This window comes from Chelmon rostratus, chromosome 8 (genome assembly GCF_017976325.1).
Source record: "Chelmon rostratus isolate fCheRos1 chromosome 8, fCheRos1.pri, whole genome shotgun sequence".
In the NCBI taxonomy this organism is placed as follows: Eukaryota; Metazoa; Chordata; class Actinopteri; order Chaetodontiformes; family Chaetodontidae; genus Chelmon; species Chelmon rostratus.
Window position 1 is genome coordinate 17,391,068 of NC_055665.1, and position 13,702 is coordinate 17,404,769.

General features: G+C 43.5%; 1 protein-coding gene across 1 annotated transcript in view; it reads left to right on the forward strand.

Moving 5' to 3' along the window:
* Positions 1-13,702, forward strand: part of znf407 (zinc finger protein 407) — a 141,862-nt gene that overhangs the window by 71,889 nt on the left and 56,271 nt on the right. The window contains exon 6 of the mRNA XM_041942545.1: positions 13,192-13,358. Within this exon, the coding sequence (XP_041798479.1) occupies positions 13,192-13,358 (167 nt within the window). The remainder of the gene's footprint in view (positions 1-13,191; positions 13,359-13,702) is intronic.

Here is a 13,702-nt window from a genome sequence, read left to right on the forward strand (position 1 = left end):
TGTCACTTCTCCACTATCATCTCCTCATGTACAGTGCAGGAAGTACACTCAGTCAATAATAACAATGTTCCCTTATGGCCCAGTAGGACTAAATGCTGAACACTGAGAGTCTGTGAGACCAAACTTCTTATCTACCTGATTTCCGGAGCACTTTGTGTGAATATGTGTGCCTAAAGCCCAACAATGCAGAACACTTTATAATCAGCTGTGTGGGCTGTTGGTCCAGCACTGTACCACATCATCTCTCCATGTCCAAAGTCTCCAGCCCCCCCCCCCACACTCTGCCTGAGTCGAGATGTTACAGAAAGGGTGGGTGGGTGGTGGTGTTGGGGAGGCTCCCTTGATTATGTGACATCCTCCGGAAGACCGCTGGAGTTGTTTCCTCCATTACTTAGAGAGGGAAAAAAGAGGCCTTTTCACTATTGAGACTGTCACTCTCAATTTGGGCTAACGGTAAGCATGCACAAGGCCTCCTGGATATTCCCCCCACTCCCACTCCCACTCACCTCCCCCGATACAACCACGCCATCCCAACCTCCCCTCCCCCTGCAGCGGATCGCCGTGGTGACAGTTTGATTAGATCATCAATCGTGGCCGTTAACAGCGGTTTTCCTGAGCACCTGGACCGGCAGGTCACAGCTGGCTCTGAGCTACCGCTGTCCCCCTGACCCAGAGCTGTGTGTGTGTGTGTGTCTGTCTGTGTATATGTGTGTGTCTGTGTGTGTGTCTCTCCGTCTGTGTGTGCGTGCATGTTTACAGAAGCACAGTTGCACATGCAGTCCAGTTGTTTTTCTGTGTGCTCTTTGTCCTGTATCTGTGAACTTTGAAGTATGTGTACGTATATTTGTGTGATGCTTGTTGCCAGACCGTGCGTGTGGCATATACGGTAAAATTCGCACACACGTCTGCACACGTCTACGTTTACAGGATGTGCGAGCACATTTGTGTTGTGTTTCCAAGCGTGTGCGTGAGTTTGAAATGACCCGAGTGCAGTGCAGAGCTCTATTTGGATGTCACTGCTGTTTCAATTCAATACAAATGAGAAATGCATTTCCTCAGGGGGCCTTTAGACCCACCCTGTTATTTTCTTCTGTGTTTCTTCTCTGACCTGGGAGGTCGAAACACTAATGAATGTTTTAATTCTTTACATAGGTTGTGAGAGACTACTTTCTAGGAAATGCGGGTGATGACAGGTGGAAATATAAATGTTTATGCATGCAAAGACAATGCAAGACTAATGAAATTAGAAGAATGGAGCAATACAGTCGACTCAAGAGAAACAGAGGACACATCTGTATCTGTGCGTTCTCTACCAGATACTTTCCAGAGTGTATTATTCCTGTGTTTGCAGATACACGGATGCCAGTGTGTAGCAGTTATGGTTATTCATCTGTAGCACACACACACACACACACACACACACTCCATACCGTAGCTACAATACAACGCACTTCACAAACACACACATACATAAATTCACCTGCTTCCCTGCGTTGTCTTCGGTGTATCAGGTCCCTCGTCGTTCTGGTAAAGCAGTTAAATTTATGGGCTAACAATAATGGGACAAAGTGTGTGTCTCATTGCGATTCCTCAGGTATTCCATGATTAAATAAACGTCCCTGGTCTTTTCATAAAGCTTGTTTATGGCAGCGTGGCACCATATGCTACTGCTTCCACCCCACCCACCCATCTCTTTCGCTCTCTCTCTCTCTCTCACTGTTTAATTCTCTCTCATTCTCTTTGTCTCTCTCTCCGTTACTCTCTATGCTTCATACGCTGCCCTACACTGCCTCTACCAGATGCAGGCTAGCCATTATTCTGTGGCGGAGTCGTGGCGGAGAAGCTAAAGTTGTGAATTAACATGTAGAAGCCATTACGGAGTGATGATGATATCCATCTGCGCCGTTCATAGGTGCTACTTAGTAAATTGTCTTCGCTGTAATGGCACAACAGTAACAATATCATTCAGTTTTATCAACTCCATGGTCTTTTCTGTGAAGTAGATGCTCAGGTTTGACTTATTTGCTGGATGCTGTTGAGTATTTGGTTTGTCACAGCTCTGTGTGGTTCCACCCTGTTGGTCAGAGCAAAGTCGTGGGAATTCATTTCAATCGTCTTGGCTTCAAAGTGTATTTTGAAACTATTAAAAGATCAGATTTTTCATAGCTGTTGCTTTTTTATTGATCAGTGAACCTCCTGTGATCTTGTCAAAACATAAAACCCTGATCCCAAAAAAGTTGGGATGCCGTGTAAAACATAAAGAAAACAAAATGTGATGATTTCCCAATACTTTCTGAGTTATTCTCTATTGAAAACAGTACAAAGACAATATTTTTAATGTTTGACCTCATTAACTTCATTGATTATTGTAACTATCTGCTTATTCTGAATTTGATGCAGCAACATGTTTCAAACAAGTTTAGACAGGAGCAACAAAAGACTAAAAAATTGTGGAATGCCCCAAAAACACCTGTTTGGATCATTCCACAGGTAAACAGGTTGATTGGTAACAGGTGATAGTATCATTGGGTATGAAAGGAGCATCCTGGAAAGGCTCAGTCGTTCACAAGCGAGTGTGGAGAGAGGTTCACCACTTTGTGAACACATGATTGTAATAAAGGATGATACAACATGGGCTCAGGAACACTTCATTAAGCTGTTTTCAGTAAACACATTTGACTTGCAGATGAACGCATTCTGTTTTTGTTCATGTTTTACACAGCATCCAAATATAGTGCATTTTGTCAAAGCTATGGAAATGCATTTATAAAATGAATAATATTGGGATAAAAGCGGCCTTGTATAAATACACGCAATGATGCTACAGAATGTGCATGTCAGGTTTAGCAAACCATTCAATAAAACGCTTAAATACAGATTATGAAGATCATGAATTTATTATGTCAAATGTGCAGAATCTTGCATACACGAAACACACAAATCCTGCTGCTCATATTTTGTCTTCCTCTGAGGCGTCCGTGACACTCCAGTCCTCTGTGGCTGGATAGGTTTGACTACGCAAACACAGGCAAAGCAGCAAAAGTTGGGACTGGTAATTAATTCTCCAAAGCAGTGTCTGTGTGTGTGCGTGTGTATGTGGATAGGGGGAAAAAAAAAACAAAAAACTACAAAGCAAGTCAGAAAAGCAATTAACTTCTCCAGCCAGGACATGGCATTAAACACATGTGATCGTTCACTATTTTGCCTTGTTTGGTTCCTGGAGTTGCATTGTGGTCGAGGGCCAGAGACAGTGAGACTGAGTTTGTGTACTCTAGACTTTTGTTGTGATTATTAATGGCCATTTCACATTAACCTCACTGTGCTAATATGCTCGACAATGGCCCAAATCACCTGAGCGATGAGGACGATGGAGGCGGCCCTGTCCCCCCATCCAGCCAACGCTGTAGCAGCACCCCTACTATCCCCCCACCCTATGACCAAGATTAATGAAACCTCCGCCGTTTTTAATTAGCACGGCCACAGTCATCAATTACGTCTGCCCCACCCCAAATACAAATATTGTTATATTTGGGGGAAAAAAATTCTTGATTTATTTCATTGTGGTGGCTGAAGGAGTGAGATGAATGGCCTCCCATCATGGTCATTTGTAGGGATGAGGAGGAGGAGAAGGAGAGTGGAGCAGAGTGGAGGACATGGATAGGGCCAGCCTGGGAAAGCCAAGTCTACAGGGAAAGACCAGTCTGGTTTCAGTGTCCCTGTGCAGGGATCTGACTCCAACTGTCTAGGAACTTAATTAGACTTTCCTTGAACCCAGAGCTCTACTGATACCAGTTTTCCTCGAGCCGATACAAGTAGCAGGAGCTTGTGCTGTGCAAGTACCAATCATATTACCACTTATTCATGCCACTTATCATTGGCCTGATACAAAAAACAAAAAAAAAATCAAGAACAACTGTATCAATTGTATGACCCCATCTATTAAAAAAGAACAAGCCATAGAGAAAAACATGCAGCTGTTTTATTTCATACTGGTCAAACAAAACAAAAAACAAAATAAAGTGTTTATTCAGGTAAATAACATAACCATTAATAAATCATTCAGAAGCTGTTGAAAGCTATGAAAACATCATGCAAAATGTGTCAAATATTCTTCTGAATTGCTGTCACAGTGGATTTCCCCCTGTGTGATATGGAAATATGTTTAGCTGGAGCACCATGTTTTACAGTGAAAAGGAGTCTATCTGGCCTGCTCTCAGACTTAGAAATGACATAACATTTAAGCTCCATATGACAGCTGCAATGGTTGGTTTCTCTGCTGTGTTGTTGTCTGGAGACCCTTCCCCCATATCTTTCAACTCTTTTTGTTGCTCCAGCATACTTTTCTGCCCCTTGAAGCACTCATACTGCACTATACCGCTCATTGCTTTTTCCAGGAGCCATGTGCACAGTACTGGCATTGCTGCTATGTTTGTCAATGGGTATTATCAAATCGTAACTTTTTTTCCTTTACGTCTGATCCATGGCTAGCACTGGATGCGAGTGTTTGTTAGCTGGACCAGCACGAGTCCCACAGGGGAATCTCTTGATTGTTACTTGAACACAGAGAATTAGTGTGTGAGAACATTTTATTCTTGTCACTTTTGATGTGCTGGTTAAAACAGCGTTGGCAGGCAAGTTGAGGCAGCTGGCTCAATCTTTGCCACGGACGTTACATCCCTCATGACAGCCAATGCACTAAGCAGGGCACTTAATCCATATAGCTAGGTGGTGAAAACAAGACAGCATTAACAAAATACTGTGCTACAACTTAATGTGTTCGTCCTTGTGAAAAGAAATAGGACCCGTGCCAGATCCTTTTCTCTCGACTGCTTTGTGCTCCGTCCGGTGCAGTTCAGTGTTAGTGAAGACTGGGCTCATGCACTCACATCCAGCTAGTTCTGATAGGACGCAGCAAAGAAAGAAAGAGTGCAGGCACAGCATTTGTACTGACTCTCAGGCTTTTTTAAAGGGGTTACATGTCTCTGCTCAAACCAAGTCTGGACCTACTTTTCCTGTATTAGCATTCTTGTATGAATTGAGCTATGAAGAAAAATAAAGTCTTCTCAAAATTACTTACTCAAAAAAAGAAAAGAAAAGCTATAGAAGACTTGCTCATAAATGACCGGCCGAGCGCAGCACCTCGTTGCAGTTCTTCACATTTGCTAATATCTGACTAGGATTTGTCGTAATAATAATGCAAGTACGCTGCTTTACGACTTGAAGATGTGCATGGCTCATTTCTGTGGTTTGGGAGTTTGGGTGTTTGCGCTGCGGTGAGCCAACAGCCATTTCACTTGTGCTGGCCACACATACAAACACAAGCACACACACACACACACACACACACACACATTTTATACCCTTACTGCCACGGCCATCGCCTGCCCACTGACTCAAGAGAGAAGGGTGGGAAACATCTTGAATATTTTATGAAGCTCGGGAACCCCACCTCTGTCTTCCCTACCCAGCAAAGCACCGCTGCTATGTCCAGCAGTGCGCACACACACACACGCACACACACACACCAGCAGAAAACAGAAATAATGTTTTAAATGCAATCATTGTCAGGCCCAAACAATGTCATTTATCAAGGGAGCATTTGGGACTGTATAATAAGTTTCACATTATTAATACAATTTTTCATCCTCTGTCAAGCCTATCTGATTTATGGCACGCGTGTGATCTAAGGTGATCATTGAATTACAATTCCAGTAATAAGAGAGAGAGAATGGACCTGGTCTTTTACTTCTGCCCAGTGGAGCACACACACACACACACACACACACACACACACACACATGAACACACACACAAAATCCTGGATGAACAGCCTCCAGTTGCCATGTACAGCAGTTACACAGAACATACAACAACAGTCACCACCACCTTATCTGTGTTCTAACTTTTACCTCTCATACCACGGAGCAAATTTGCTAAATATTTGTGAGTTAAACCAACACGCCGGCTCCCTAATTTCAGTGAGAGAAAGAGGAGAAGGGAGAAAAACAAATGAACCTAGGCCCCTGTTAATTAGATAAGGCACAAAGCTCATTATTCTAAAATGATATTGGGGCCCAGAGAGTAAATATGAGTGGCCTGTTAGGGGCTCGGTAATGGGACGGGGATGCACGTCGTTACAGGGCCGAATGATTTACAACTAGATGCTCTTTGATGTATGGACTGTACCTTTTATTAAGTGGCTGTCGTTACGGTCACTGGCTCAGTCATTTCCCTTTGTGTCTAATCAAAATCCATACGCAGACACCCCACCGTCCAGGCCCGGCCGCTCGCAATGGGGAAGAAATTATGGGAACGTCCCTTCCCACAGCCTCAAAACCCAGCCTCGGCTTACACACAGCAAAAGCTACCGGAGATGCTTATGATGCAGATAATATAATCTAGCAAACAACAACAACAAATAAACAAATGGGAATGTGGAATTCTTTTGAGGTAATTAAATAACAAAGACAGACTCCTATCATAACATTTGGATCCAGTTTGAACAAGTATTTGCACTATTAGCAGTCTTGCCTTTCGCTTTATCAGATTAGCTCGTTGTTGAGGGCCCGGTGATCGGCGTCATACATCATCCTGTTTGATTTCTGTTTAGAGCGAATTTGGGGAAGCTGCTAATTGGATTGCGGGAGTGTAGCCCCAGTTAAAGATGGTAAACAGCAGAGCAGACTTGTCCCCCAACTCGCAGCCCCACAGGCTTTCAAAACGCCAGCTCTCCTCAGGATCGCTACAATTTATGACACATTTTCTCTGTATTCTTAAAAGATAATTAGGTTTATCACCCATTTTTTCCCTCTCAGCCCCCCCATCCTTCCCTTTTGTGTACCTGAGAGCACACAATCGCAGCATAAAAACATAAATATTTCTGCAGCACAGCAGCGCTGGCAGGTGAGCCTAATGAAATTCTAGGAGTGTAATTTGATTTACGAGGTGCTAATGCGGCCTGATATTAGAGAGAAAAAGCTCTGATATGGCTGCCTTGTGCTGTATTTAAGGCCTATCAGAAGCCTGATAAAGAGCATCCTGTCCTCAGCACTGTGGCTGAGTTATTGTTGCAGATATTCATATTGATAGTAATTCTTCCCGACGCAATTTAGTGCCGGCAATATATAAATATGGAGATAATAGTTAATTTTGGTGGCTGCTCAGATTGCGATGCTTTAAATTCAAGACTTACAAAAAAAAAAAAAACTTTGAGCTGTGAAGCATCTGGACACTTTTTAAAGTGCTGTTTAAAGGATGGGGGGGAGGGAGGAGGCCTTTGACCGAACCATGTCACACAAATCAGATTTCCAGTACTTTTCAGCGGCTGCTAATTTCAGCTGGAAGCTTTTTGGAGCTCTTGATTTGCAGTTTTTTGGTTGAAACATTTTGATTAATAGTCTGATATCCATAAAACCTATTAAGCTTTTAAATTAACTGAGTCCGGAATCAAACATCACACCAGCATGCGCATTAACTCGGAGAAAGAGATCATTTTAGGGTGTTTTGTTCAGAATCACGTTGTTTCATTCTCATTCAAAAAGTTCTGATTTTGTCATTTGCGCGTGTGTGTGTGTGTGTGTGTGTGTGTGTGTGTGTGTGTGTGTGTGTGTGTGTTTGCACGGTGGTGCACAAGGGCGTGTGTGTGTACACGCACACTTCCTAGGCTTAAATTTAGGTCTGTGTGCTTCAAAGTGTGTTTGGGACTATTGAGCTATGGCTCATAATAAAAACAGGCAATAACAGGGCCACTACAGAGGGACCTGGCCTTTGTGCCTCCCTGGTCCCTCTCGCTCCTCTCTCCCCTCCATGCCACCTCCTTCTACTTGTGGCCTCTCCCCACCCCCTAAGTTATGGGCTGAATAACAGCGCAACAATATTAAGATAACATTTCCTGATTGTTTGGCAGGCAGGAGGCTCCTTCACCCCGCTTTCATCACGTCCACCGTGTTCATTAAATTGACAATTTGTATTTGCCCTACAGCAGGATAAACAGGAGCTTATCTGATGGGCCTGGTCTTTTATTATTTATTTCATTATCTTTTTTTTTCTCTCTCTCCTCCCCCTCTTTCTCCCGGGATTGAAGGTAAACATAAATCAGCAGCAGCATCTCTGTTGTGTGCTGTTGTTTATATTGCAGTCATATGCAGCGGCAGTCCTCTCAGAGGAGGTTCATCTACAATACTCTGCAGACACATGTGGCCTCTTCATGGAGGTTTTAGTTGTTGTTTTGTGCGACATGCTGCCTGTACACTCCTGCGGGCCTAAGTATGATATAACTCGGTAGATATTTCACTTTAAAACGCCCTGCTGTTGGGATAATTCTCGGACTTGTTCCTGAGAGATTCTGCTCTTCTTTCTACAGCAGAGTTCGTACAGTTGTTGTATATTCTGCAGCGAGCTAGAGATGGTCGTCTGTGTTTACTTGAATGTTAAACCAGCACCATCCAAGAAACTGATTTGAGTACCTGCAGACCACATTGACTACAGCTCTTTCGAAAGCATTTATCCCAAGAACCGTGAGCGATGATGTTGCCCAGTTCGATATGTTAGCCCGGGAACAAGCCTGTCGTCGGTCGACATTGTGCAGGCAAACTAAAAATAACGAAGCCAGCATCCTTACTTAGGAAACACTTGTCCCAGAAATTTAATCTTTTCCTCATTTTTTACCCAACACCCCCCTCTAATCAGGTTTCAATTGACTGCCACTGAAGGAAGAGCCTCTCCTCAGACACATGTATAGGTCCGAACCCAGTCAGCCACCATTTAAGGCTTACTCAGTCTTCCTCCCAATATCTTGGAGAGCTCAGGGCCAAATGATTTAATCTTCATTCAGCTAATTTAGTCTGGATTTAAGCTGCCGGGTTGTCGAAGTGCAGAGTGATGGAGTCTGAAAACAGGATGAGAGGGAAAGGGAGAGCAGGGGAAAACGGAAGGAAGGAGGGAGGGAAACAGAGAGCGAGAGAGATAAAGATAGAGCGATGGAGGGAGAAAGAGAGAGGCGAGGGAGGGAGTGGGGGGCTGAAGATGATGATCCATCCTGACCCTAGTGAATGCTGTCATGTTCCTCCCTCTAGGTAATCTCTCTCACTCACTCGCTATTTTGCATGTGAAAATGCTCTCCTGACAGTTGCATATCAGATAAATTTTCTCCTTTTTTCCCCTCTCTCCCCCCTTTCCCTTCACCAAATAAACAACAGTCTTCACTTTGAAGTTGTCTGTTTGTGTCAGTTTGGCTTGAGGCGAGAGTCGGCCTCTCTCTCTCTCTCTCTCTCTCTCTCTCTCTGTCTGTCTTTGTGTTGTAGTGTGAGAGCATCGACGGATTATTTCCTCTCACCGACCGGCCAACACAACATGAAAAGCCAGGGAAGGAATCCGTAGCTGTCCAAAAAGGCCAACACAATTAATCCAGTCAATTAAAAGAAAAGAAATGCTGGTTTTTGCATGCCAGTTGAATTTGTAAGATGCTTCACAGCATAAAGCCAAACTTGCAGTCAGGAGGAGCAGGTGTGTCATCAGCCTGAAGCTGTGACAACATCAGTGAAAGCCATAGTTTTAGTCTGATGCAGTGAATCGTGGAGATAGAGCAAGCATTTGAATCCCCTTTTCATCTATTTTATCATAGAAAACTGGCCTCTTTTTAACACACTGCTTAGTTTTTATCCAGAACACATGATTACAGTTCTACACTTATCACACGCTCTGCAGGATCTCCCTCAACAGGCGGCACCTCGCCACTTGGGGGCGATAGTGAGTGTGTGGTAATGAGTCAGGTCTTTTTTTTTCCAACCCCTGTTAGAGGTACAGCAAGTCCTCCTGAGGGATTTATATCACAATTAAGGCCAGTGTGGCCTGTGATGTTCTGACAGTAGCCCTATATGCCTGAACTGATGGCAGGATCACACCACAGTATAGATATGGTAATGAGTGACAGTATAGACACAGTAGCATGCAGCTTTCTGAACGCACAGGAAAGAGGCCCACCTGGGTCTTTGAATAAATCTGCACAAGGTGTCAATCATGTCGCCTTGCTTCATGATCAGAGGGAAAGAGAAAGGGAGAAGGAAAGAGAGAGGGAGGGGATGGAGAGATGCAGTGGAAAGAATAGCAGAGATGTAATGACTGAAAGCAGAACTTAGTCACAATTTTAGTTTATTCCTGCTTTGGTAACTGCTGATCAGAGCTCAACATTAATGTTAAAAAGCAGTCAATGTAAAATAACATGCATAATTCTAACTAATGGCTCCTTTTTTTTCACCTCTCTATTTTTTAATGTATATTTTCACTCTAAGATTTAATCTTTTGACTTTAACAGTAATGAATTACACCAAACAACAAACTACACCAAACCTTAAACCTTAAACAGAGTACTGATTAAAAAAAAAAAGATTTGATATGAGCATTAAAATTATACTCTGCACCTGAATACAATAGAAAGATGCCCACACAGTGAAATCATAGCTCCTTTTATCAGCAGCGTTTCAACCCAACACAATGACCTCAGGCAAACACCCATGTGAACCAAATGAGAGATATGTGTGATTAAATTGTGTAAGACATCTCAGAATTATACTTCATATTAAGGTATTTTATTTATCTTACAACTAAGCATGTATGAATGTAATTAAGTTATTGTCATATAATACATTTAATTTCCCTCATGTTTTTTTTTTTTTTGGCCTGAGGAATACTTGTGTTGAGCCAAAATGCTCTGATTCCAGTGTGCAGGGAGCTTCCTATTGTAGGTTTGTATCTAGCATCTCTCCCGCTAGCAACAGATTGATGTTTGTATTCTACATTTGTATGTTTGTAGGTTTGAAAGGATAACAGGACATTTCTTATTTCCTTTGCTTCATTACATACTGCAGCCATGGACATACTGTATACTTGCCATCCCTGAAATCCTAAAAATTCAGAACTTTCTCAGCCTGTGTTAAATCTGAAATGCTTTGGCAGCAATTGTGAATTAATTGTGGTTGTTTCCTATGTTAAAATTCAGTTCAAGCAAGCATTAGAAGTCCTCAATATTTTACATTGGCAGACCTCTCTCTTACTTCTGCCTCTCTTTCCCTTTCTCCCTCTTTTCTACACATGCATGCACAAAATCACTCAAAGTCTCTCTCTCTTGCTCTCTCTCTCTTCTACCTCCTACCTTTGGTGTGTTTTGCATGGTGCCTGGCTGTTTAGAGGCAGTATGCATATGTATGGGCGAGACGGTGGATCGTGACGGGATCTGACATGCGGGGACAAGATCAAAGCGCTCCATCTGATCCCATAAAAACAGACGCAAACCCTCCTCTCATCCTTACAAAACCCCCACTGATAGTCAACTCTGCCAGCCCTGACTCCTCCATCTTCTCTCTTCTCCTCCTGCCTTTTTTCCTCTCTCTCTCTTTCTCTCTCTCTCTCTCCCTCTCTCATTTTTCCCTCCATCCCAGCATGCCGCGTGCCCACGTCAAGGCCTGCCTGCCTGCCTGCCTGACTTTGCGATTACGCCCTGTGATAAACAATGGCCCGTTTAGCTCATAAAGCAGGAGTGTTGTGCATAATGCTTACAATAAAAGATAGCATCTCTTCACTCATCTTATTTACCTCTCCCACGGTGGCATGGGCGACGAGCTGTTCTATAAATACCGCAGGGAGGAAGGAAGGGGAAGGAAATGCAGATGCAGACGTACATCTGTTGGTCAAATAAAGTCGCTGCCAAGTCAGTTGATGAGAACAAGAGGAAAACAGGGCTGTTTAAATATGCATTTGAGCTTAGAGCCAGGTGATAAAGGCGCCATTTTAAAGCTGCTCCATCCTTCTTGGTAAGTGAGCTTAAAATGTCCTCTCAACTAGCGTTTGAGGACATCCATATCACATTTGGATTCATCATCATGGAACATATAGATTGATATGGAAGCCAGGACACATTTTCCTCTCTATCCCTTCCTCTCTCCATCTTTAATTCCCTCCTTTCTCTCTTTTCCCTCCCTCCCTCTCGTTCTCCTTTGCCCCCCTTCTTCCAGTAAGGAAGATGTATGAGTTTGAATTATTGATTCAGACACATGCTACATGCTGCTTGGAGTCATTATTTGTTCAGGTGAGTGTCATGCTGCTCGCTATGAAACAGATACCACGGGGATTAAGCGACACAATCAGGACTTAAAGACAGCCACCCTCCCTAAAATAACACGGCCCTCTCTGCAAGACGAATGCTCCCCAAAACCCGACTTCATTTGTTTATGACTCGCACATTAGTCATTCTGCGCCTAAATTATAGCGCGGGGGTAAAGATTAATTCAAGCACAGGCTTTTTCTATTGTTTTTACTTGTGTGTTTTTTGAAGCCTAATAACACAGCAGGTGAACATAGGTGCAAACATCCTACACATTGATGAAAGGAAAAGAATAAGGCTTTGTAGGGTGGTAGGTGTCCGCATGAAGAATAGACAGATGTACAGAGAAGAGAGAGAACAGCACGCATGGTCACATTTTTTACGGATATCAGAAGAGGCTTTTGGCACCAAAACAACACACACCACACATGATCAACCGTGCTTTCGCATTTGTTGGATTGATACCGTCTATCCAAAGCAGAGTGAGTGCTGATGTTGATTATGAGAGCAGAGATTAGAACGACGTGTTTGTAGGGAAGTTACGATGGAGGGAAGCTCTGATACAAAAGCCTTAAGAGAGAGGCGGGCGGTAAAATGTTGCTAACTGTTCATTTAGCCCTGGCTAAGTGGTCAGGGACGCTGGACAGGTGAACTCTATTCTCCCCACTGGCCCTGTGGGGTGTGTGTGTGTGTGTGTGTGTGTGTGTGTGTGTGTGTGTGTGTTTGTGTGGACTGTAACAGAATTTCTCTAGTCCTCTGGGCCCTGGTGCAAAGCAGAGAATAAATGGTGGAGGTGGCAGGCCAGGACAGAAAAATCAATGCCTGCTTATACAGACATGACACACCAGCAGCCAACTGCATTCTGTGCGTGTTGTGTGTATGTGTGTGTGTTTGGGCGTAGATGTACAGCACGCAGTCATACGGCCCTGTGCTCTGTGGGTGTGTGCGCGAGTACCCAGCAACCTCCATTTCCTTTCTCGCAGGGTAGATTGTCTGGCATTTTACGTCAGCTTTGGGATCAGTAAATAACTCTTCGTTTTTTCCCCTCCTCCTCCTCCTCCTCATTCCCCTCTGCCTCTCTTCTTCTCCTGCAGGAAGTTTGAATGTGACTTGTGCGAGCGCTCCTTCAGTGAAAAATGGGCTCTGAACAACCACATGAAACTGCACAGTGGGGAGAAACCATATAAGTGCGCCTGGCCGTCCTGCCACTACGCCTTCCTCAACCTGTCAGCCATGAAGGACCACTACAGGACACACACTGGTGAGAGACACAGAGCTAGTAACCTCCACCATGAACCGCTACTGCTGTCCTCCTCCATAAACACACTGACTGGCACTCTAAACTCCAAATTTCTTTTTTTTTTTTTTTACAGGCGAATAGTGTTTCTATGAGTGAGAGACAGAAGGTTATTTATCAAGAAACACTATACTTGGATCAGACAAAATGTACTTTTTCATTCCTCTATAGCTGTAGACTGTTTAACAAAATGAAGTTTATGTGTTAACTGTGAAAATCTCACATTAATTATGAATCTTCACAGCTTTGTTTGGAAAAAAATATACACACGTTTTTGGCCGATAATAGCCTTGACTTGTCCATCTGTA